A 26,869-nucleotide genomic window follows, 5' to 3' on the forward strand; every position below is an offset into this window, starting at 1 on the left:
ACACTTAATTTCAACATTGTATATGTATGTTCAGTCCGTCAGCGATGCCGCTGGTGGAATCCTCAACAGCTCAGCCATCAGCTGTCATAGATGGCCTAGGCATCACTGAAGAGGCGTACTAGGAAAATGGCGAGTGAGGTAGTTTCCCGTTGCTTTCCTCAATATTAACCATACAAATTATTGAGCGCACAAAGCACTCGCACCTTCACAAACACCACCAAGCTCCTCTGACGGACTTTCGTTGTTTTCAAAATCACGATTCATTCTCTAAAGATTTATTATATTTTCATAATACTAGATCGCACACGATAACGTGAAAAAAAAAAGCGACTTAAGCTTGAAGCGAGAACGGAATAAAAACTCATTTGGGCCTGTAAGTTACTATTTCGCTTGGCCCTTTCTCAAAAGTTGCCTATGACCAACAGGTTACGTATTGTAAGATGTACATCACAAACTTACGATGGGAAAATTTCATTCATTGAACCATAAAGCATTATTAAAGAAGGCAAATAACCAGTTCGTAACTCAGTGCCAGTCACTACTGCATTGCTAAGAAAATTACCGAACGGTGCCACTGAATGAAAATAAATAGTTACTTGCCCATCTGGCCTCTGATGCTAATCGCTGGGGATGTGCACATCACTGACTCCCTCCTCCTCACTGGAACTGGAATTCGTGGCATCACCAAGCGATATTATTAGATCATCTACCGTCTTGAGTTATTGTTGGACTTGACCTCGGTTGTTTACCGCCACAGTAAAGAGGGCCTATTACCTAGGAGTCCGAGGTTTGACATCCTTAAAGCTCCCTGATGCCACCCGATCACGTCCTTCCTGCTCAGTGTGGTAAGTAGCATTGTCCAACTCGGGCCGACCACAACAGTGCCGTTAATTTCGCACCTTCAGTATCTTCACTGTCATAATACCTACATGGTCCTGTTTGGCCAGTCGAGTAGCTTTTACGTGTATGTGTATCATTGTGAAAAGAACATTGGTAATGGAGAAGATGGCCGAATCCTTTCACTTCCACGATGTAAACTGCCATGACATTAGTGCCGAAAGTAACATTTTACAAATATTCACACGAGCTTGAGCAATCAAGACTTGGAAGTACTAGGTACCTCCAGATATTTTCTTCATCGAACGATTTGGCCGTGTGGTTAGGGTCGCGCAGCTGAGGTTTTCAACCGCAGTGTCTGCAGCCATGAAGATGGTTTTCCATTTTTTCACACTAGGCAACTCCTGGGGCTGTATCTTAAGGCTACGGTCGCTTCCTTTCCACTCCTAGCCCTTTCCTATCCCATCGTCGCCATAACACCTACCATTGTCAGTGCGACGTAAAAAAGAGAAAACTTCTTCGAGAGCCCATTTTAATACTTTATTTCAGCCACTTTCTAAGTGGTAAACTGATTTGTTGCTACTTATGGGGGCTTAGCTGCTGGCTTCCCTAGCTGATCATCTCAAACATGAAGTGATCCCAAGGGGGTGGATTGTTTCATAGTTTCTTAGATATAAACCTATAAAATGGGGCACGTTTCACGCCCAGGATTTGTTCCCAATTACAGATTAGTTCTTAAAATGATCCAGTTCTATTGGTACTTTGCTGTTGCCTTTTCTAATAGTTTTCTCTCTTTATTGCAGGTGAGTTCTAAGGAAGCCCTCAACCAACATGGGACTACAACAAGAGGTATCATACTTGACGCACAGTGGTCTGAAATCGCAAAAAGCTGCAGTACTAATTGTCCCCGACAGCTCTGATAAAATTGTAAACATGTCGTCATTTATGTCCGGCTCGTGGCTGAATGGTCAGATCAGACGGTCGCGTTTCTTAGTCGGGGACTGGGACACACGTCTTACGACATATCCGGCTGAAAAATCGGGCTCAGTCCACGTGCTGGTACTATGAACGACTTGAGACCACTGTGCGATCTAAACTTAACAATATTACTGTAAACTTAGTTCCTTTTATGTGGTCTTAAGAGGATAGCTTCTTCCGCTTCACATCACCGAGGTTTATTGTGTATATCTCTTTCACCAATGTATCATTTTCGGCGTTGTCAGACTGAAACCCGAATACTCTCATTCTACAAATCTTGACTGACACGCACTTCAAGCTTAAATTCACAGGTGAAATCTCGGAAACCTTATAAATGAAACGGAGGTCAGTCAAGATGAGAGTTTTTCCCACTCCTCTTCAATTGCGTCCTTGAAAAGATGTTGATAGAATGGTGCAAGGAATGGGGTCTACCTGGGTTAAAAGAGGGAAAGTGGTGACTTTAGATTGTTTGGTCTTTGCAGACGACATGACATTGATCGTTGAATCAATGCCAGTTGTCTCAGAAGACTGGTGGCCAAAGCGGAATTCCACTGGTGAAGACCAAGAACTTCACTAATATCAAGGAGGCTCACTAGAAGAGGCTGACATCGAGTCAGTGGAGAAAATTAAATACCTTGGTGACTGGATTAAACCCAGCTTGAGAACCAGTAACGGACATACAGTCTATATAGTCTTCTTTTATTTTTCCTTGCCACGCCGTCTTCTGTTGAAGGTTGGAGGTCATTTTGTCTATTCGAGTCTGCGACATGGAAAAGCGGCATCGTGTTCATCTCGAACGAGTCCCTCAGGTTCTTCAATCAGGAGATTCTTCTACGGCAGGTCTCCGTTGTCCGAAATCTTCCCCTGCATCACCATCTGTACGATCTTGTACTTTTTACTGTATTGCGCATCACGTGTCCGAAATATTCAACTTTCCTCTACTTGATGAGAAGGAGTACTGCGGTCTTCTTGTTTAGTCTCTCCATCACCATAGTATTCCTTACTCTTTCAGTCCACGAGATACGTAACATTCGCCGAGAGACCCATATTTCCAAGGCTTCTAGCTTCTTGCATAGGGCCTGGGTTAGTCGACTCTTCCATTCCATGACGACTCGCAGATTGAGATTACGGTTGCCGAGGAAGGCGTTTTGTTCCGGCTGAGCTCCCATTGTTCGTTCAGAACACAACCAAGCTATACACGCTTGATCTCTAGTCTGCTCACGTACATGTCCTTCAGTGTTCTTCAATAAGTAACATGCTTATTTAAATATTTTTAGCCAATTTTGATGTGTATCTTTAATTATTTATCTGAAGATGTCCATCACAGGGACGGAACATGTTCTGTAGATTTTTTAACTGTATTCTTTTCTAAATATCAATTTATATTGAAAAGGTGGACTCCTCTTTCACTTAACATCAATAGTATTGTCAATATGACTAAAACTCAGATTATTTCTTGCAACGTTAAATTGAGCAAGTTATTTATTTATTTATTTTTATTATTTATTTATTTATTTATTTATTTATTTATTTATTTATTTATTTATCGTATGAGCAAGTTATTTCTCCTTATCCGAGGTTATGTTGCAGGCGGATCGAACTGAAACAGGATGTTCGGAAGTGTTCCATCCACCGCTCATCCTGTTCATCCACTGTTACCTAAAGCTTACCATGCTTATCTCTTATTAGAACGTTTGAATTGTTGCGTCCTCCTGTCAGAAACTGGACGATCCCATAGTCCTCGCGATTCGTGGCGTCTTGGGTTTCTGCCGGTTTCTGCAGGAACCAGATCTTATCACAAGATCTCAACTTGGTGGTCAATTTCTGCATGTTGTTGGGTGGTTTCTTTCTCTTCATCAACTTCTTCGCTTGATCTCTCCTTTGTTTTGCACGCTTCCGTTCGTCAATCAGTTGCTTTGATCTCGTTCCTTGCGTTTTCCTCGTCGACATCCAATGATTTTAGGATAGTCTCGACTGAGGCCCGATTCTCCTCCGTAGCCCACGGGTGAAGTTGTGAAGATGTCTAGATCGTGGAGCTTTTCTGTAGCGGAAGACCGTGTGTTTGCGGTTGTTTGCTGCTTTAACTTTTCTTGAGGCCCCCCTCTCATTAGAAATGATCTAAGTCAATGATTGCTGCCTGATATGCTCCGGCATCGCGGAGTTGTGTTCTCCATCTGCAGCCGGGATGTTTGAAATAGGTGTTCCGAACACAGAAGTCGTCGTAGTTTCAGAAGGACGAACAGGCCTCGAATTCATCTTCTTTGTTTACGCAGTCGGACGATGCGAATTGCTGTGCGTTGCGGTTGTCAGTAAACTCGACTTGATGCCTCATCAAGGAGTCCTGGAGTTGACCATGTTCAGCAGTTTCTGTTGAATGGGTGTGAGTCAATAATCCTGTTATTCACTGGTTTCCGCCCTTCTTGTTGTCGCTGTCCATGGCCAGAAAGGAGGATAGTCTAGTCATCATAGGTCCGTTGGTCAATTTCACTAATTCCCAAGATGTCCAGTCTATAAATATAATATTCCCGAAGAAGTTGTGCGAGGCGTCCAGTTTATTCTAGGTTCGCATACGTGCGATGATTGTATGTGAGAACTGACGTCGTCATCCGTGTAGTCCTATTTGCTCACAGTAGTAGCGCAATTAGCTGAGATATTGGCCGTATGGGGACGAGTTGCTTGTTCTCTTGCAAGAGCAACCACAAGGGTCAAGTGCTATACCTTGGATCTCTGTGTAGTTTCTAGCTTCTTAGGCCTGTATTGCAATAACCCACAACCCTGGTGTCCGTTTCGGCTCGTACCTTACCCCGTAGGACAATAACTTGTATTTTCATCTTTTTGAGTACTCTACGTTGCTGTCTTGGTTATCGTACGGTGACAACTTTTTCTCTAATTTCAAGAATAGATTTTAGAAAGTTTTTCCTCTTTTACTATGTTCTTTTACGTCACACCGACGCAGATAGGTCTTATGGTGATGATGGTAGAGGAAAGGGCTAGGACTGGGAAGAAGCAACCGGGGGCTTAATTAAGATACAGCCCCAGCATTTGCCTGGTGTGAAAATGGGAAATCACGGAAAACTGTCTATCTACCGAATGCAACCTCACAGGTGCTCGACGCTAACTGCACGGCTCTCTCCCATCCGAAAATTGAGTGTTGCCTTCGGTATATACGATTATCTCCTTTAAAGAACTCCGTGCCTGTGGAAATTTGCGAATTGTTGGCTGGAGTAGGCAGATCAATACAGACTGGAAGGGTGTCCCAGAGATGTGCCAGAAACGAGTTGCGGCCTGTGCAGCCCCATGGCGTCAGGCATCCGAACCCACATTTTTTCGTGTAAGTGAAGGAATAGTGTACTTATTTGTCCTTAGGTTGCTTTCTTTAACGGCAATGCGGTACCTTATACTTGATTGGTTCATAAACACACTATATGTACAGTGGGTCGGGCGATCACAAAGAAGGAAGAATTCAAGCAGGAACAAAAATGTTTCGCTTCTGCGCTCTTCTTCTAATATTTCAGTTTAAAATGTATCCTGTAATGGTGATGTGTTTCTGTATTCTTCGTTAGTTTCAAAATATAATCCTGTGCTTTCTACACTACAGGACGTGGTATCTTCGAATAAACGAAATCGCAGTATGGTGACAGTTGATACAAAATTAGAAATGTTAACTTGAAAGGAGAGTGTGGATCTTCTCCGGCAAAAATCCATCATCTCTGATATTAAAATAAATAACTCCATCTTAGGGAAACCTTTCAACTTTGACTTTCAGGTTCGGTTATTTGAACTCTACCTTATCCCACCCAGATCCCCTCCTAATCAAACTGGCTACAGGGAAATTATTACTTCTAAGCATTTTCTTTCTGATATTAAACTATTTTCTTTGGCACATTCTACTGGTGTCTATTTCTTACCCCTAAATTGCAATGTATTAACTACTTGTGAAACTTTCTGGCATTTGAATTACCGTTACAAATTTCGTTTGATGCCAAGTCCGCGGGGATCTAATCTCGGTTTCGGTGGGCCGTGATTGAGTTCCTTACTTCTGAACAGGGGTATGCCGTAATGTGCTCTTTGCAGTACGATCTGCTTGAAACATACAATTACAGTACATACTATGCAACTCTGTACAATGTCGCTATCCCCAGTCGACCGTTCTTGTAGCACGATCTCTGCTGTTTACCTGACCACAAAATTAATAAACTCTGCCATGAATCGCCCAGTAGAGATACATTTCTCTATCATCTGGTAGAGTAAAATAGAAAGCAAAAATTGACATGCAAGCAGTCTAGATGATGTCAAAAACAAAATGCCTAGAACACGCTAGATGAGATAATAATATTATCATCATATGCTTTTCATTTTGTGACCAATTTGGTTATGATGATACAGATGGTTTGAATTCAACATTATGTTCCTACACAGACAATTTATTTGTTTGTGTGTCACAAAGAGAGCATGATCATCATTCAGTCACTACTGATCTACATTTAGGGCAGTCGCCCAGTTGGCAGAGTCCCTATCTGTTATTTTCCTAGCCTTTTCTTAAATGATTGCAAAGTTGGAAATCTGTTGAACATCTCCTTTAGTAAGTTATTCCAATCACTAACTCCCCTTCCTATAAACGAATATTTCCCCAATTTATCCTCTTGAATTCCAACTTTATCTTCACGCCAGCTCTTCACTGACAGCTCGGAACATACCACGTTGTCGAGCAGCTCGTCTCCTTTCTCCCAAGTCTTCCCAGCCTAAACTTTGCAACATTCCTGTAATGCTATTCTTTTGTCGGAAATCACCCAGAACAAATCGAGCCGCTTTTCTTTGGGTGAATCAAGTAATCCTGGCGAGGGTCCCATACACTGGAACCATACTCTAGTTGGCGTCTTACCAGAGACTTATGTGACTTCTCCTTTACATCCCTACTACAACCTCTAAATACTCTCATAACCATGCGCAGAGATCTGTACCCTTTATTTACAATCCCATTTATGTGATTACTCCAATGAAGATATTTCCTTATATTAACACCTAGATACTTACAATGATCCCCAAAAGGAACTTTTCACCCCATCAGTGCAGTCATTAAAACTAAGGGGACTTATACTTCATCAGCACATGTATAAGATTCACGACGTTGAGACAGATTAAAGTAGATGTAGACAGGTGGTAAACTCATCTGTGTATTTCAGATTCAAATTACACTCCTCTTTACCCCTCTAGCTGTGTATAAAGGTTCCGACATTCCATAAAGATCATCTTAGCTGGCATCATTCAGTCGTTTTGCACATGTTGAGTTTTTCTGGGCCCTGATCTTGACCTCAGATGTTCTGCGTTATTAGGAAATTCGTATTTAGACGCAAGGTTGTTGTAAAGAATGGCCTAATTGTCGCCCTCTGTATGGCGGTAACAAACTGTATGGCAGTGCGGATAATTTTAATGATAATTTTTAAATAATGATGTTTATTGATTTTTCACTCAGGTCGGTCTGTCTGTCTGTCTGTCTGTCTGTCTGTTAGGTCATCAGCCTAGAGGCTGGTTGGATCCTCAGATAGCATCACCAAAGGCTATGCAGTTATAGGGAAACCACAAAAACCAATGGCAGTACCAAAATGAGGCGTACTAGGCAAGATGAGGCGTGAGGTAGTTTGCCATTGCTTTTCTCACTGGACCAGAAGGTGCCACTGCAGCACGACTGATCCTATGAGCAACACCTTTCAGGACACCCAGTCACACTGGTTGTGCTCTGAATGTCATTAATGAGCACCACTCATACCCCAGCAGCTTCCATATTGTCACAGCCATGAGACTGGGACTTTAGTGGAAGCTACACTTTGCTCTGGCCTGTGCCAAGAAATGGATGCAAAAGTATTGTAACCATCAAGAAATGACAGCTGACAGTTCACTCAGGTATACTCATGTTTTTGCTTGTGTTTAGGCGACCCTTGACACTGGTATGAGAGAATGGTGATATACAAAGAGCCTTGAGACCATAAAGCCGAAAATCTGACGTTAGCTTAACTGGCTCCTGTCCTCAATTAATGGAAGTAAGAAACAACGGTTAATACGTCGGTAGTTGCCACAAGAAAAAATCCCTCATGAACCTGTGATTGTAGGGGTTCTAGTGCTAGGTGTCGGGCAACACCTTGTCTGTCTCAATACCTCGGGTGTAATATACTGTAGTTAAGTATTTACAATATCCGGGGATAATCATTTTGCGGATGTGGATAACCATTCGCGCATGCGGATGCGGATTAAGGAAGTGCGGATGTGGATATTAGTTCGTATCTCCGCGCAGGGCTCTAACTATAAGTGTCTTAAAATACGAGCAGAATCCATTAGGAACATTTCTATTTTCGGAGCACTTTCCAGTTCCCGTAAGGTTGACGAAGGAAGCACATTCTTCGCATTACGAGTCATTCTGAATCCTCCGTGGCTCAGGCGGCAGTGCGCCGGCCTCTCACAGCTGGATACCGTGGTTCAAATCCCGGTCGCTTCATGTGAGATTTGTGCTGGACAAACGGAGGCAGGACATGTTTTTCTCCGGGTACTCCGGTTTTTCCTGTCATATTTCATTCCAGCAAAACTCTCAATTAACATTCATCTGTCAGTCATTTATCACTGCCCCAGAGGAGTGCCACAGGATTCGGCAGCCGGAACATTTCCTATCCTCGCCGCTAGATGGGGGTATCATTCATTCCATTCTTGACCCGGTCGAATGACTGGAAACAGGCTGTGGATTTTAATATTTTTTCATACATGCCATTCTGGTATGATGATGTATTGCTTCGGAATAAGTGCAAGCATTATTGTGAGAAGTAATAGCTGTGCGGGAAAACATTCCCACACACGGGGCAGCACCTGAGGGCCCAGAACTTGAATAGTGTTACGGATATCTGGAAGTGAAAAGCCGTGAAAAATTAACATTTTGTTTTTTAATGGAGTGAGCTTTCATCAGTACAGCAGTATTTAATATTCCATTTCACAATCTTCAACTGGAGCCGTCACGAACCTACTATACGCTAGCTTAGCAGGGGGGAGGTGATACTCCCACGTGGCGGCTTGCCGGCGAAGAATACACCCACGGTATCACCTGCATGTCGCAAGAGGCGACTAAAAGGGGCGACCAAGGGATGATCCTGGGCCGATGACCTTCAATGATAGGTCCCTTAAAACGACAAGCATCATCATCATCATCAAGGGTTGATCGAATTAGAACCACGAGAGTACTTGTAATTAGTACCATCACGCGGGGAACACCATGGGTCGCTTTTACTTGCGTGTAGTACCACTCCTGGAGGAAGATCACCAAGAGGATTGTCACGTGATGCCGCTACACCCTTACGAAGGGTTGGACTAAGAGAGAGAGAGAGAGAGTACCACTATGTTAGGTATACAGTAGGTTTGTGATTAGTAGCGACAGTGTGTGCTTCCGGCTGGGTTTTACAGTACCTGTGATTAGTACCACCATATGAGCGATACCATGGTTCTGCCTTGCCTATGATTACTACCCACTATGTGAGGCACACCATAGGTTTGCGTTGGCCCTGTAAATAGCGACACAGTGTGCGAAATACCATAGTCTGTGTTATACTGTATGTGTGCATTACACTACCTGTGAGTAGTACCATAAGGTGTGGAATACCGCGAGTGTACGCTACTTTTGCTTCAAATACCATGGTTCTACTTTCTTAGCGATAAGTACCATTATTAGGGGCGGATGACCTGGATTTTGGACCCGTTCAGACTACAAGCATCATCGATTAGTATTGTGCTTTAGAAGCAGTCCCTTGTCAGTAATACTATTGTTTAACGCTAGTTTCTGGGAATGTGGGGCATTGAGGGTGGGATCCACTTATTGTTGTAACTTCATATCCATCCATCCATTCATTCTTCGACCTCCTATGGCTGGGGGCGATAGAATAGCACCCACGGTATCCCCTGCCTGTCGTAAGAGGCGACTAAAAGGGGCCCCATAAGCTCTGAAATTTGGAGCCTGGGTTGGTGACCACGGGGCCCTTTGCTGAGTCCTGGCATTGCTTCACTTGTGCCAGGCTTCTCACTTTTATCTATGCTATCTGATCTCTCTTGGGTCAACTGTTGTTCTTTTCCGACCCCAACGTTATTAGGTTTCATTTTCCTGCCCTCCGTGACCCTTGTCTTCCTTTGGCCGATACCTTCATTTTTTGAAGTGTCGGATCCCTTCCATTTTTTCCTTCCGTGTAGTGTTTTGAAGGATTATGGATTTTTAATTGTCCTTATATTTCGTCTCATTTCGCTACATTAGGGGCCGATGACCTAGATGTTAGGCCCCTTTAAACAACACGCATCATCAACAACAACTGGAGCCCGTTTTAATAGGGTAACCTAACGTTGCGACAGAAATTTGAATGATTTGCTTATTTTCATCCCTGGTGAAGAATTAAGGGATGCACGTATTTTGTTGAATGTTGAGCTAAGTTTGAGCGTTTTTCAGAGATTTTCTTCCTCCTGACTTTAAGCCGGGTGCGAGATCTCGGAAGTGAGCGTCAATGGACTGAGACCGTGTGACCACACGACGTGCAGTCTTTCATCACCTTTCACCTCCTAAGGGCTACACAGCCTCTCGTTCAGAGGTGGTGGTGGTGTTGATTATTGTTTTAAGAGGAAGTACAACTAGGCAGCCATCTTGTATATAACACTAATCAGAGGGAAGAAATGGAAGGGACGAGGCACTTCGAAAAATGAGGGTATCGGCCAAAGGAAAACAAGGGAAGGGCGTGAAAATGAAAGACTCCCTAGCCCTCGCAAACCTAATAGCGTCGGGGTCGGAAAAGAGCAAGAGTTGACCGAGGAAGGTCGGAAAGGATAGATGAAAGTGAGGAGCCTGGCACAAGTGAGTGGAAGCAATGCTACGACTCAGCTAAGGGCCCCGTGGTTGCCAACCCACGCTCCAATCTTCAGAGCCCCTGGGGCCCCTTTTAGTCGCCTCTTGCGACACACAGGGGATACCGTGGGTGTTATTCCATCGCCCCCACCCACAGGGGGACTCTCGTTCAGACCTCTGTTTTTATCTGTATAAAATGTACGTTTTCAACCTGGGCCCTATTTCATAAAAGTTACAAGTTTACAGGTGACAGGAAATTGTCAATAAAGCTGCGTGACAATTTCCTGTCTTACAAAACTTAAAAGTTTACAAAATTGTCATGACTATTTTAGAAATGTCTTTTGGACTGACAGGTAAATATCTGACATATTTGTCAAATTGTAGGTTACATGTAGTGTTACAAAGCAGATACTTTTTGTTATATTTACGAATTTCTAGAATTGCAATTGCAGACGTGACAGCTAATCTGTCATATGTAACCTGTAATGTGCATATCATTTGGGGGTTTATTTTCGTGAATGGTTTATGATTTGAATTCTCTTGTGAATAATGAACCCCAGTAACAGCAGTAATGAGAGTAGTGAAGAAATTTAAGTGAGACCATGCCGGGTTTTTACTCATGATTAACATGACTTTCAATGATCGATGTAGCTCTTCAGAGCCACCTAGAATGTAATGCAGTAAACTTACAAGGCCTGACATAACATTGTCGCGTTTATAAACAAGTTCTGTAGGTTTGACAAGTTACTATATTTTGCCCGTTAAGTAAGAGAAACTTGTAACATTCATGAAACAGAAATTTGTAATGGCATATTTACAAATTTGTCAGATCTGACATAATTGTTGAAATTGTCGCACCTGTTGTGTTTTATGAAGTAGGGCACTGGTTCCCTTAATGAAGCCGAGTGGAGACCAAGTTCATTTTATTAAAAGTCTAAATAATTCTCTTTATCTGTGTGGTCTGCCCCTGTTGTCACGTGGAGTTGAATTGTTTGTTGGTCGTGTGGTTGTTTCGTTTCTCGTTCATTTTTATTTTTTCTGGCGAGAACGATTCACTTTTGGAAATGCTATCCGTAAAGGTATATCCAGCAAACCGAATAAATACTTTTGTAAAAGGTGGCTAGTTTTCGAGTCTACCCATTAGCAACCTTAAAGGTCACAATATACCGGGCGAGTTGGCCGTGGGGTTAGGGGCGCGCATCTGGGAGATAGTGGGATCAGCAGCCCTGAAGATGGTTTTCTGTAGTTTCCCATTTTCACACCAGGCAAATGGTGAGGCTGTACCTTAATTAAGGCCACGGCCGCTTCCTTCCCATTTCTAGACCTTTCCTATCCCATCGTCACCATAAGACCTATCTGTGTCGGTGCGATGTAAAGCAAATACCAAAAATAAAAATAAAAGGTCACGATAGTTGTAACCATGGCGTGTTCCCATGGTGTACATTGAACGAGGGAATAATACTCTTAGATTTTACACGGCATTACATCGATTTGAAGGGCACCATTTCAACCTACTCGCGGTGACCTGCTTGGGTATTTAATCATGAAGCTCGAGGAGGGGCCCTTTCACCCAAACAGAAAATGGAAGTGTTTTGGCGGTACATTGGTGACCCCGGTTTTCAAGTTGGAGTTGAAGATAAAGGTGTTCTCAACTGTTCTGCTTACTGATGGTCAGCAAAAACGTGTGATGACTGGAAAGACTTGGATAAATTTTCCAAGAAATGTTAATGAAACAGAAGCAGCCAAGAGATAATTTCAGAACATTTTTCCTTGCAAATTTTTATTTTGGATTGCACCCACGTGGAAATCTTGAAGTTTCGCGTTCAGGTTAATGGATACATTAACAGAAAGGGGAAATAATAAATGTTCAAGGTAGAATGTTTCACGAGTATGGATGGCCAGTGGCCAGGTTCAGTGCAGGACAGTAGAATCCTTCATCAGCAAGGTTTCGACGTTCATAGCGAAAGTGAGGCACAGCCTATGGTTGATGACACGCTCAAAATAGGGTGATAATAGAAAGAGTTTTCAGCCAGCTGGCTCAGACGGTTGGGGCGCTGGCCTTCTGACCCCAACGTGCTCAAATACATCGTCCTCGTGTCGGTAGATTTACTGGCACGTAAAAGAACTACCGCGAGACAAAATTGCGACACCTTGGCGTCTCCGAAAACCGTAAACGTGGTTAGTGGAATGTAAAGCAAATTACATTATTAGTTTCCATTCAGTTAAAAAGGAGAAGATTGCTTTGGAAAATATGCCGCATGTTATTGTAGCGTCTTGTGTAGCAAACCACTTACGAGATCTGGATTCTGAAGATGCAGATGCTGGGGACGATTTTCAGGAGGCGGTTGGGGAAGAGGCATGGCCGATCAGGGAAGCTGTGAAGAGAAGGGATGAAATAGCATATTTACTGTACAATTGTTAATTTCTGTAAATTGTTCTGTTTTGTTACCTTTTCTTTACTATCGATTTATCTGTTTTACATACATTTTTAAGTGGGCCGATGTTTACGCCCAGTCTTCATATTTCTGGAAATCGACTAAACAAAATCAGAATGACAGTGCATTTCAAAGAGTGACATAATATATTTGTCGGTCTAAAATACCTTCTTGAAATGTTTTGTTATATGCCCTAGTTAAAAACCAAGATGTCATGTTCTGTGACGAATGGAATAGCCTAGTTTGATTTACTACGGAGTTTATTGTTGTTATTAATCGTTAGTTATTAATTAATCGTTATTAATGTGTAGTTACAGTATATGCAACAATTGACAAGAAGCAGTATTGGCATTAAAATATACAAAAACAAATACCACATATTTGTTAATAATTCCGGAAAACAATACAATCTCGCTTAATGAGAAATGGGCTTGTAGTGCGAAATCTTGAAGAAAATAGGAGGTATGAATATGCAGCGCAGTGTTAATTTCAAAGTAGCCAACTACAGAAAGATGACAGTGTGACTAAATTTCTTGATATAAAAAAAACAAACTCTGCAACACACAGGAATATAGAACCAACTAAACGAAGTTAAGTTTTTGAATGTGATATATATTTAATTTTTATTATATAATACAATAAACGTGGAAGAAAAAAATGCCTCAGGGTGGGAGGGGCGACGTCCACTGTGAATGGGGGACTCAGTTGAAGAATACACCCCCGATATCCCCTACCTGTAGGAAGAGACGACTAAAAGGGGCGGCTAAGGCATGATGTACTTAGAACAATGGGACTACTTGTGATTAGTACCATTTCGTGAGGATATCATGGCTTGACTTTACTTGCGATTAGTACCACCATGTGAGAAACACCATGGGTCTACGTTACTTAGGAGCAGTAATATTACGCGAGGACACCACGGATCTGGGCGCTGCTGTGTGCATCCACAGAAGCGAGAGAAGGTGCCGAGCGCTCCACTCGAATGTGGATTGCACTGTCTTCAGAATGGGTCTGCGTTACCTATGAGTAGTACCACTGTATGAGGAACACCATGGGTCAATATTGCCTATGGTTAGTACAACCATGTGAGGGACATCATGGGTATACGTGGCTTGTGATTAGTACTACCATGTGGGGAACACCATGAGTATACGTGGCCCGTGATTAGTACCTCCATAAGAAGAACACAATGAGTATACGTGGCCTGTGATAAGTACCACTGTATGAGGAACACCATGAGTATACGTAGCCTGTGATAAGTACCACCATGTGAGGAACACCATGAGTATACGTGGCCTGTGATGAGTACCACAATGTGAAGAACACCATGAGTATACGTGGCCAGCGATAAGTACCACCATGTGAGGAACACCATGAGTATACGTGGCCTGTGATAAGTACCACCATGTGAGGAACACCATGTGTATACGTAGCCTGTGATAAGTACCACCATGTGAGGAACACCATGAGTATACGTGACCAGTGATTAGTACCACTGTATGAGGAACACCATGAGTACACGTGGCCTGTGATTAGTACACTGTATGAGGAACACCATGAGTATACGTGACCTGTGATTAGTACCACTGTATGAGGAACACCATGAGTACACGTGGCCTGTGATTAGTACCACTGTATGAGGAACACCATGAGTATACGTGACCTGTGATTAGTACCACAATGTGAGGAACACCGTGAGTATACGTGACCAGTGATTAGTACCACTGTATGAGGAACACCATGAGTATACGTGGCCTGTGATAAGTACCACTGTATGAGGAACACCATGAGTATACGTGGCCTGTGATAAGTACCACTGTATGAGGAACACCATGAGTATACGTGACCTGTGATTAGTACCACTGTATGAGGAACACCATGAGTATACGTGGCCTGTGATAAGTACCACTGTATGAGGAACACCATGAGTATACGTGGCCTGTGATAAGTACCACTGTATGAGGAACACCATGAGTATACGTGGCCTGTGATAGGTACCACTGTATGAGGAACACCATGAGTATACGTAGCCTGTGATTAGTACCACTGTATGAGGAACACCATGAGTATACGTGACCAGTGATTAGTACCACTGCATGAGGAACACCATGAGTATACGTGGCCTGTGATAAGTACCACTGTATGAGGAACACCATGAGTACACGTGGCCTGTGATTAGTACCACTGTATGAGGAACACCATGAGTACACGTGGCCTGTGATTAGTACACTGTATGAGGAACACCATGAGTATACGTAGCCTGTGATTAGTACCACTGTATGAGGAACACTATGGTAATGCTTTACCAGTTATGAGGGGGCGGTGAACTGGATTTTGGATCCCTTTGACAACAAGTATCATCCCAGAAAAGAAGGCATTGTGAATTGGATCCACTGATTGTTTTGGATTCATGGTCATTTTGTCATAATCATTCGTTTTATATTCTAGTCAGTGGAAACATTTTGAGTTTTTAATTATCGTTTGATTTCGCTGCACCTCATACCATTAGGGGCCGGTGACCTGGCTGTTAGGCCCCTTTAAAGAACAATCATCATCATCATCATCAGCAACATATTTCTGAACTCATGTTTAAATATTTGCAGGAGTCATACGTATTAAACACAGGCACATTTCACTATTGTTAACTTTTGCAATAACGTTCTTACATTTGATAAAATCGTACCTATTCATGTAAAATGTTTCATTGTCACCAGGATGAATAATCATTGTCTTGGTACCCGAGGTACTAGCCTCCGAATTTGAACCTGATTTCTACTGTTTCTCTCGAATATATTTCAATTGCTTCAACAAAATCAAACACTGTGGTTGAGCAGTTTGTTTCGTCAGTCTCATGAACATCTAGTGATGTTCCACATGGATTGTGTTGATTCATCAGGTTTCTATCTCATGTTCCTCACGCGGTTTGCTCAAGGTTGACTGAGCACCCGAAAGAACAAAAATGTACACAAAACCTGTATTTACTGCTACGAAGTTACCTAGTTAACAGCTATCAAGGTCTAGTGGCAGTTGGGATTGTATAAAGTGTTGGATTTCTCCCTGTAGGCCATGGCTTCAATACGATCGTCTTATTACGGTAGTGTTCCCTTTCAATTATATTTTCATGTTATTAATTTTTCTTCACTTGCTCAGCGGAAATACGTTTTCCAAAAATTTTCTCGTATACTCTTATGGACTACTTTTACAACTTATTCACAGATGGAGTTTTCTACTCCTGCTCTTTTCTTCCGAATCAGACGACATTTCCACCTTTCTGCTGACCCACTTGGTATAGTGAAAGCCGAGCTCAGTGTTGCTGATCAACAATAGGGGTGCGCGTCTTATGCATGCGAATTCAATGATTTACTTTCAGCTTAACCTTTAATTTTAGTAAATGCTTCTACTTATATGTATTTACAATGATACAGTCGACCGTTGGACAAACTGGAGGTCCAGGAGAGGAAGATACTAGGACCGATCAAAGTAGATGGCGAGTACAGAAGGCGACCAAATCAAGAGCTATACAGTTATACTGAAAAAATCACAGACGTAGCCAGGAAGAGGCGTCTGACCTATGGACATGTCACGAGGATGAACCCAACCAACCGGCTTCTCAATTACGGGGCAAAAAGGAAGATAGGGACACCAGACATGCAGGAACTGGGAGTAACTTAAAACGACATCAGAAACCGAGCACATCTCAGAAGAATAATCAAAAGAGGTGTCGGGACAGAGTAAAGAAGGGAGAAGCAAAGCCGGAGAATGCGCGAGTATTGGGCAAATATCAAGTCCCTCTCCAAGCAGAAAAGTTGAACATCGTGGTCCTTAGTTGGCCCATTCGAAGAGAGAAGAAGAAGATACAGTCGAACCACTGGTGGATCGTTTGATGCTGTTGCTCTTCCATATAGATACTTCGCACTCAAGAAAAATGGTAACTTTCGAGAAACATTCAAAGAGTTTACATCAATCAGACCTGCCAACAAAAGCTTGGTTCTCCAAATAGAACACCGACATGGGATATGTAACATCTATTATACATTACGACTCAATCATGGAAGCTTTAGAATCACTGGAGTGATTGACTCTTCCTCCTGTTCATGGGGTAGACTCTTTCCGTGTGACCTCTCTCGAGAAAAAAGGCGATCTTTTTTAACAGTTCGGGTGGGTTGGGGATTCTAGTTCCAGTTCCTAGTTAACATTCAGTGTTTACTTTTTTCGAACAACCTTGAGGTTTATAATGCCATAGCTTCTTTCCTAAGGCACTTATTGACACTTATAAGTTTTGTTCAACATTGTTAAGTCTGTTACACTGAACAATTCTACACGGTTGTGCTTTAATTTATATCTGTAAAAACATTTTGTGAGAAATATTGTATTTTTTAATTTAATGTTTGAGGACGTTGCAAGGACTATTTTTGATAGAAGACTTTAATTTGATGTGTGGTTCTCAATTTTTTCAACGTTTTTTTGGTGTATTTCACTGTTTTCCATTTTTATCTGTTACTATGTCATTGTATATGATTGTGGCCTGCTGGCTGCTTTGCTATTTGGAACCAAAAGCCAATATATATATATATATATATTTAAAAATGTTGTGTCTTGAGATTATACTTCTGAGGTACTTAAAATGGAAAGCTGGTTCTAATTATTGATCTATAACTGCATTTTTAATTGAATTTTTCTTTGCTGACCAAATTGATTCGAAATATTTTGATGGTGGTTGACGTGCAAGTAACACCAGTAGCAGCGGCTGCTCCGGGCTGCACCGTGCGTGGTAGTGGGACTGCACTTCACTTCCCCAGCAATCCATTTTTCCTCTGGAATTAGTACGAAGAAGTGTAAATATTACATTTTGTCAATGACGAAATTATTGATCACCGGTTGGAGAGGGTTTGAGATGTAGTAAACGTCCAGTGGCAGGATTGAAGATACAAGTGCCATGGTATATAACACAGCAATTTCTTGCTAGCTGAAGTCTTTGAGGAGCTGCTAAATATATTTTGACATTGACGTTATTTTGAGGTTATCAAATCACTCTTCTACTGCCCGTGTACCCTGTTACCATGACGACTCGTCGTTGATGGACAATGGTAGAGTCTGGTGGGACTCGTCAACCCCCTCTTGCGGGTCAAAATTCCGCTATACATATCAAATTTCGCGAAATATTGTTATCGGTTTCCCCGTAATAACTTGGACGTAATTCACATCGCCAGGTCTAGGCTGCAGATGACAGAGTAAACCGACCTGAACCGTGTATTACTGAACCCGAATATCTATTAGTGAACATACACTGACTGACAGAGCAAATGCAACACCAAGAAGGAGTGGTTCGAAAGGGATGAAAGTTGGGGAAAAAACAGAGACGGCACGGACGAATAATTGATGTTTATTTCAAACCGATATGCAGGTTACACAATGCGCACGGCATCGACTCAGTAGGATGTAGGACCACCGCGAGCGGCGATGCACGCAGAAACACGTCGAGGTACAGAGTCAATAAGAGTGCGGATGGTGTCCTGAGGGATGGTTCTCCATTCTCTGTCAACCATTTGCCACAGTTGGTCGTCCGTACGAGGCTGGGGCAGAGTTTGCAAACGGCGTCCAATGAGATCCCACACGTGTTCGATTGGTGAGAGATCCGGAGAGTACGCTGGCCACGGAAGCATCTGTACACCTCGTAGAGCCTGTTGGGAGATGCGAGCAGTGTGTGGGCGGGCATTATCCTGCTGAAACAGAGCATTGGGCAGCCTCTGGCCGCAGCACATGCTGCACGTAGCGGTGGGCATTTAACGTGCCTTGAATACGCACTAGAGGTGACGTGGAATCATACGCAATAGCGCCCCAAACCATGATGCCGCGTTGTCTAGCGGTAGGGCGCTCCACAGTTACTGCCGGATTTGACCTTTCTCCACGCCAACGCCACACTCGTCTGCGGTGACTATCACTGACAGAACAGAAGCGTGACTCATCGGAGAACACGACGTTCCGCCATTCCCTCATCCAAGTCGCTCTAGCCCGGCACCATGCCAGGCGTGCACGTCTATGCTGTGGAGTCAATGGTAGTCTTCTGAGCGGACGCCGGGAGTGCAGGCCTCCTTCAACCAATCGACGGGAAATTGTTCTGGTCGATATTGGAACAGCCAGGGTGTCTTGCACATGCTGAAGAATGGCGGTTGACGTGGCGTGCGGGGCTGCCACCGCTTGGCGGCGGATGCGCCGATCCTCGCGTGCTGACGTCACTCGGGCTGCGCCTGGACCCCTCGCACGTGCCACATGTCCCTGCGCCAACCATCTTCGCCACAGGCGCTGCACCGTGGATACATCCCTATGGGTATCGGCTGCGATTTGACGAAGCGACCAACCTGCCCTTCTCAGCCCGATCACCATACCCCTCGTAAAGTCGTCTGTCTGCTGGAAATGCCTCCGTTGACGGCGGTCTGGCATTCTTAGCTATACACGTGTCCTGTGGCTCACGACAACACGTTCTACAATGACTGTCGGCTGAGAAATCACGGTACGAAGTGGGCCATTCGCCAACGCCGTGTCCCATTTATAGTTCGCTACGTGCGCAGCACAGCGGCGCATTTCACATCATGAGCATACCTCAGTGACGTCAGTCTACCCTGCAATTGGCATAAAGTTCTCACCACTCCTTCTTGGTGTTGCATTTGCTCTGTCAGTCAGTGTATTTTACAGATTACAATTATTTTTTAAACATAAAGGTATACTTTTTATTACGTTTAGCAGCATTTTAGCAAGACATTTTGATCCTCTTTGGCCGAAAATGCAGCAAATATCTAACAAGTCGTATTGAAGTATGATCTGACACAATTCTGCCTTAACAAAGTTTGCTGCGCTCATCCGACCACGCTTGGCATATGCATTGCTAACCAACTTCAAAAGTTGGGAACATTCGAGTTTTGGAAAATATTGCATCAATGCTTGATCATTAAAGCTTATACTATCTACTTTTCTTAGAACATCTCTCAAAAGAGTAATTTCGTGTACTTCAACTCAGCAAGAATTCTTGGCAAGAATAATTTCACTGAAAGAAATTGAACAGGGTCTTTGATATTTATATTTGCAAAGTCTTTGAAGGGAAAATTCTCAAAATCATAGTACTTATATAAATAACTCAAGATTCTATGATATCTTTGATTAGCCTCTTTTATGAACTTTTCATCATTTGGATCTAAATAATTCAAGGCAGACAAAACTGTACAACCAAAACTCCCAATATTTTAACCTTGTATCAAACATTGTTCTTTTGTTCTATTATCACCTGAACTTCCGAACTAGGTAGGAATTACTTACCAATTTCAAGATAGCAGTTTGCAATATATTCATATAATGATTAATAAAGCATATATAACACCAAGGAAATCTTCAATGTGCATTTAAATCTTCTTCCAGTCTATTTCCCTGTGTTCGGATGAATTCTCACACACTCTTATTACAATTCTCTTCTTCCTACTCTAGAAAATTGGAGTTAACAGCAGGCCAGGACAGAATTAGACGTTCTAGTACATTGAACAAGGACAACCTTCTGGTGATCAAATCTCTTAAAATATTTTCAAATTCCGTACCCAAAAATTCAAAACAATCTTACCGTTTATTACAAGCATTTTTCTTGGTTGAGTTGGAGAACTCCACAAACACTTTCAGCACCAAGTTTTCTATGTTGTACTACATGTTTTACTTCCATTTCTACCAGTATTATGTATCGTGACAAATGCATTTTGCTTTTAATACATTTGGATCTTCAGAGGGCAACTTCCGAAAAACTGAATTATGAATTCCAGCACTATCTGCAACATGAGCACTTAAATCAGAAACACTGAGACCACAATTTATCATTTCCCTTATTTCTTTGGTGACAGCTTCAGAACTTTCATAAATCTTTTCAAGGAAATATATTAATTTGTTTTGAATCCCTGAATTGTGCCTTTGCTGGTGAGGTGTAGTGTTTACAGTGCACTAAATCTTCTTGTATGGGCTAGTATAAATTTGTTACTTGCATTGTCGAGTCAGTCTCCTCTTTGGCTTTGACAATATGAAAGTGACTGAGGTATGAGCGATACTAGTAATACCATTCCTTATACAGCCAGTCCCTGTCATGAATTGTGTGAAAATATTGCTCATAGTGTCAGTTGGTTGATGCATCTGAGCGAACTTGGCGGACTGAAATGTAATAGCAACTTCTGGCTCAGTGAGCAAAGCAACGGGAAACTACCTCACTCCTCATTTCCCTAGTACGCCCCTTCAGTGACACCTAGGCTGTGACAGCTGTTGGCAGAGCTGTGGAGGATCAAACCAGCTTTCGGGCTGAATACCCAACAGACATCCTGAATTAATATTTTGGAAATATTTTTTGTTCCCTTTGTTGGAAGTTTCACACGAAGTTGAAAATGGGATTGTACTATTAATGTTAACACGGAGTTCTAAGAGACAGTCTCCCACTATCGCTTCACATTTCGTAGGGCCAAGCCAAATGTTCTTAAATAATCCCGAACCCTTGTGTAAAGTATAAGAGTTCAGTTTTATGTCACAGTATATGCTTCTGTATAAACGTGATGCTGGTTAATGAGGGTTGTGCACCTTCTATGATTCACGTAATTTTCTTGTGTAGGATGCCTTCTAGGTGCTGGTTGCCAAGTTGGATGCCTTCTCAACGTTATGTTTAATTGATATTCTACCTACTATCTTCTTCGACTTTTCCCGTCTTAATAAACTTGATTTTTCACACCAGTAATCATGAAATGAGGAAAAATAATGATTTTCCTTTTTTACCGCCGGTTCCAGGTGCGTTCCTGCGTTGAACCGGAAACTAAGAAGTTGACCAACTGTAATAATAGTGATTGACTTACTTTTTGATAGTTATTTTCGTTATTTAATTGGTTTGTTTTAACGATCAGGTATCAGTGTGCCCAACTGTGGAGTCATAGAAGCCATTGTTGCCTTGTGTGAGGGAAATACGAGTATGTCCAAACCCCAGCTGAGTCTGGCATTGCCTCTCAATTCAGCGTGAGAAGTGTGGACATTACCGCAACACCGGATAAAGTGTAAATAAGGCGAGCATAAAGTGGGACTCGTGTCATTAGTCTGTTAGGTCATCAGCCCAGGCCTTTCTAAAAAAAAAAAAAGTAGTTGCGAATTTTGCATTCACAACTATGATCATTATTTGCAGCTGTGAAGCTCTTCTGATAATTCTGTGGCTTTGTTCTAAAAGGGCCAATGTCAAAAAACCTGTTTTTGAACTATGAGCATTTGAAGCTTTGCTTATAGTTTTCCAATTATTTTTTTCAACAACTAACTTTAAATAACTTTATACTTTCTTTGTGGAAATCACCTTATTAAACGCTAATCTTTTCTATCGTATTCTTTAAAAATTACCAGGTCTCTAATCTTCATTGGTAATCTAACATTATTGGCAAGGGCTTATTTAATTAAACGTTAACTGTTCGTTTAGTACTTAACAGAGACATTGGCCCTTTTAACATGTTGCAAGCCAGGATAAAACGCGTTTGTATCAGTTAATATCTCGATTTCGATAAAAAATGACATTGGCCCTTTTAGTACCAAGTCACAGAATTTGCACTGGCTTTTAAGGCATTGTAGTAAGTTATTAGCAGAACCAACAACTTACTATCGACTAATCCACATTTTGAAATGGACCACGTTAACTGAACTCTGTACTCGGTAATTCAAAAGGCACAGGAGTGACGCCTGTTAAACTGAAAAATCTACGTTCCGCATCTTTTTTTGTTTATAGTTGGTAGGCATAGGTTTTCAACTTACGTTAAACGCCGTTAAGCTGTAATACAATTCGACATGTTTTACATGTAATTAAAAATCTGGACAAACGACATATTTTCTGGAAAAAAAAAAAAAAAACAACGGGTCTATAGTTTTTGTAATATCAAAGTGTGACAATCCCGATTAATCGGGGGCCTATGGTTACACTAAGTGAATACCATTCATGCTACATATTATTTCTTCCGTGAGATTTCGTTTGAGTTTTTCACGTCGTATGGTTTTTGCGGTTTCCTTATAACCGCATAACCTTTGGTGGTGCTATTTGAGGATCCAACCAGCCTCTGGGCTGATGACCTAACAGACAGACACCGGGAACAGTCTGCCATGTTATTCGTTGTCATATCATTAAGTATGCTCTTTGATGATCTTTTTCAGCTATTTTCCTCATTATATTCACATTTTCTTTTCCCTGTTGTTTATAATGTAGCTAGTGACGTCACCGGTGGTGGCGGCCATGTTGGCCGATAGGGGCGGCCCCTCCGCGACCCCTCGCAGAGAGTTTACGTTTTCGTATTGTGGTGGGGTCGTAGGGGAAGGAAGGGAGAGGGCCGACTTCACCAAGGCCACAGACTTTGACTGCCATTGAAAGGACGACGTTGCCACATCTACTCTTTCTTTCTCTTTCCACATATTATTGTTTGCTCTGTCCTTGTTGCACACCCTATGTTTAGCTGGCTATATATTGTCTTCTGTTTTCAAATAGTCTGCAGTGTTGCCAAATGCTGGACTCGTGAAGGTGGGAGTTAAAGATAAGGTTCATGGTCTAGTGTTTGCTTTCTTTTATTTTTTCTATACGATATTTGCTGCGGAACTTTAAAATCGTTTTGCAGTCTGGACTTGCTGAAAGAAGCTTTCCAACGCAATGCGATGTCTTATACCCCGCCCCGTATTAGAATTAATGAATTTGGTTATTGGGTTTTCTTTTTGATCAGATCGTTGGTTTTGATGTGAGCGCGAACGGCCGGTGACTTGGCACGGACGAAGGAGTTGCAGTTACTGTGTGTTGCGCCATGTGTAGTGAATGGCGGCTGTCCTTTCCAGGTACTTCCTGTATGACTGTTAGTTGATTGCTTCCCGTTTCAGGACGACGAACAGATTATGGAACTCGGAAAGTATATAAGAGCAGTATCAGAACAGTTGTACAAAGAATAGATCCATGTGGGATTTGTGTACCTCCCCACAAGTTTCATTTCTGGTAACAACAAAAATTCTGGAAGGAATAGTTTATATATTTTCAAGGATGATTTGCTGTAGCTACCATTATTTACTCTGTCGTATCCTGTACATGATAACCGACTGGCATTGCCTCGCTAGGGGCCGCAATTCCAAATGCGGCCATACACTAACGGACAAAGTGTTCGCACAGCAGTAGAGACTTTTGACATATGCATATATTGACAATAGTAATTGCCTTTTTAAATATACATTTAAAATATATATTTCGTTTATAACTGTGTATTTAGTTACAGAATACACACACATAAAAGAAATGCTTTGCTAAAAAATAAAATAAAGGAGCTCTTAGTCTTTGTATGGGTGGACATAAATGTTCCCACAGCCACTTAAAACTGCAAATTTGTCACCATTTGTGTTATTAATCTGTGTTATTGTTATTAATCTTATTAATCTGTTGGGCATTGAACCTACTAATTTACTTGTGACTTCTTCACCAATAGTATTCCATTCTTGCAGAAGCAATTATTTCAGGTAGATGCTCAATGGGATTAAGGTCGAGGGTCTGGAGAGGAGTTTTCAGAGTATGAGATATAAACAATCCAAAAACGAACATTATTAGCAGCATGGTTCAGGTCGTCGTCCTGCTGAAAGTAGTAAATCAGTCTGTAGACCCAGGTGTTAGGTACTATTTCATAATTTTTTTTTCAGTATATCCAAATAAACATACTGGTCCATCGTTCCATCTATCAACTCTATGTTCCCAACACCTATCCCCACACCATAACACCTCCACCGCCGTGTTTAACTGTAGGTCTGGAGGTTGGCTGTTTCAATCAATCAATCAATACTGATCTGCATTTAGGGCGGTCGTCCACGTGGCAGATTCCCTATCTGTTGTTTTCCTAGCCTTTTCCTAAATGATTTCAAAGAAATTGGAAGTTTATTGAACATCTCCCTTGGTAAGTTATTCCAATCCCTAACTCATCTTCCTATAAATGAATATTTGCCCCAGTTTGTCCTCTTGAATTCCAACTTTATCCTCATATTATGATCTTTCCTACTTTTATGAACACCACTCAAACTTATTCGTCTACTAATGTCATTCCACGCCATCTCTCCACAGACAGCTCGGAACATACTGTACCACTTAGTAGAGCAGCTCTTCTTCTTTCTCTCAATTCTTCCCAGCCAAACTTTGCAACATTTTTGTAACGCTACTCTTTTGTCGGAAATCACCCAGAACAAATCGAGCTGCTTTTCTTTGGATTTATTCCAGTTCTTGAATCAGGTAATCCTGGTGAGGGTCCCATACACTGGAACCATACTCTAGTTGGGGTCTTATGCCCCCTCATTTACATCCTTACTACAACCCCTAAACACCCTCATAACAATGTGCAAACTCTGTTCAAACTCTGTATTCACTTTCCTCCACACCGACATTCTTCCATCATGGTGAAAAATGTTAAATTTGTTTCATCTGAAAAAATAACCTTACTTTAGAAGTCATCCTTCATTATGCACTCTTGAGCAAATGCCAATCGACTTTCATTGTTTAGTGGGCTGATAAATGGCTTCCTCCCGGGGACTTCGCGCATGGTAACCAGCTCTATGATGAGTTCTACGAATGGTCTTAGGATGTATCTGTTTATCGTGGTACTTCTGAAGTTCTACTGCAGTTTCGAAAGATGATATTCTCGGAGTCTTTTTCACTGTCCTAATTACGTCTTCTCTTCTGTGAGACTGAGCTTACGGGGCCGTCCACTTCTCTCTTTATTTATGAATGTTCTTAAAGTGTTTACTTCTTAATGGTACTGCACACTGTATCTGCTTCGTTTTAATGATTTGTGCAAATTCGGCGTATGATTTGCTTTCTTCGTGCAGAGTTCCTATTATTTTTAATTCTTCAATTGTAGTTTCCTTCCTAATTTTCCCCATGCCATCTTGAATCACCAATATCTACTTCTAATGTAAACAAGGCTTGTAACTGCTCGCTACTCAGAACGGGTGTGTACTGCTGTTTCATCGGCGTGTGTAGACATACCACCACTGCCCGGCCTTATTTTCCTCATCTCTTAATGTATGATCCAGATTTTACTGTACGTATTTTAACGTATGTGTGCAGAATGTATCGTTTCAATTCATGATGAATCGGACGACGTACGCAGTTTGCTATCGTGCCTATTTGATATTGACTAATGGGTCAGTCGGTCTGTGTGTGAACACGTATGCTCGTCTGTGTTTAGTACAAATGGAGGTGAATATCGTGTACTTTGTGAAAGTTTGCAGGCACAGATGTTCGTCAGAAAACTACTGCGTTCTGAAAGTTTATCAGCTTGTTCTCTGTTCCGTATTGATTTCATTCTTTCATACATATAATTTTTGCCCCTATGGACAGTGTTTGAACTCGAATATCTCATGATGATACAATTTTCCTTCTTCCTCTTCTCTTCCCAATATCTCTTCATCCTTTGGCTGTGCTCCTGTTTCCTTTGTTCTGTCCACAATGTTCCTTTCGTCTTCTTCTTCTCCTTCTCATTTACTATGAATTTTGTATTCCTAATTTCAATCAATCAATCAATCAATCAATCAATCAATCACTACTGACCTGCATTTAGGGCAGTCGCCCAGGTGGCAGATTCCCTATCTGTTGTTTTCCTAGCCTTTAATGAATGATTGCAAAGAAATTGGAAATTTATTGAACATCTCCCTTGGTAAGTTATTCCTATCCCTAACTCCCCTTCCTATAAACGAATATTTGCCCCAATTTGTCCTC

The 26,869-nt window shown here is 41.9% G+C and overlaps 1 protein-coding gene across 5 annotated transcripts in view; it reads left to right on the forward strand.

Moving 5' to 3' along the window:
* Positions 1-26,869, forward strand: part of Smr (Smrter) — a 657,953-nt gene that overhangs the window by 124,465 nt on the left and 506,619 nt on the right. Inside the window, exon 1 of one of the 5 annotated variants that reach the window (XM_067159725.2) lies at positions 23,900-23,961. The exons of the other annotated variants lie outside the window; for them this stretch is intronic. Within the exon in view, the coding sequence (XP_067015826.2) occupies positions 23,942-23,961 (20 nt within the window). The 5' untranslated portion in view covers positions 23,900-23,941. Of the gene's footprint in view, positions 1-23,899; positions 23,962-26,869 lie in introns of those variants that run through there. 5 annotated transcript variants of the gene reach the window in all.

Source organism: Anabrus simplex, chromosome X, assembly GCF_040414725.1.
Source record: "Anabrus simplex isolate iqAnaSimp1 chromosome X, ASM4041472v1, whole genome shotgun sequence".
NCBI classification, from domain to species: domain Eukaryota; kingdom Metazoa; phylum Arthropoda; class Insecta; order Orthoptera; family Tettigoniidae; genus Anabrus; species Anabrus simplex.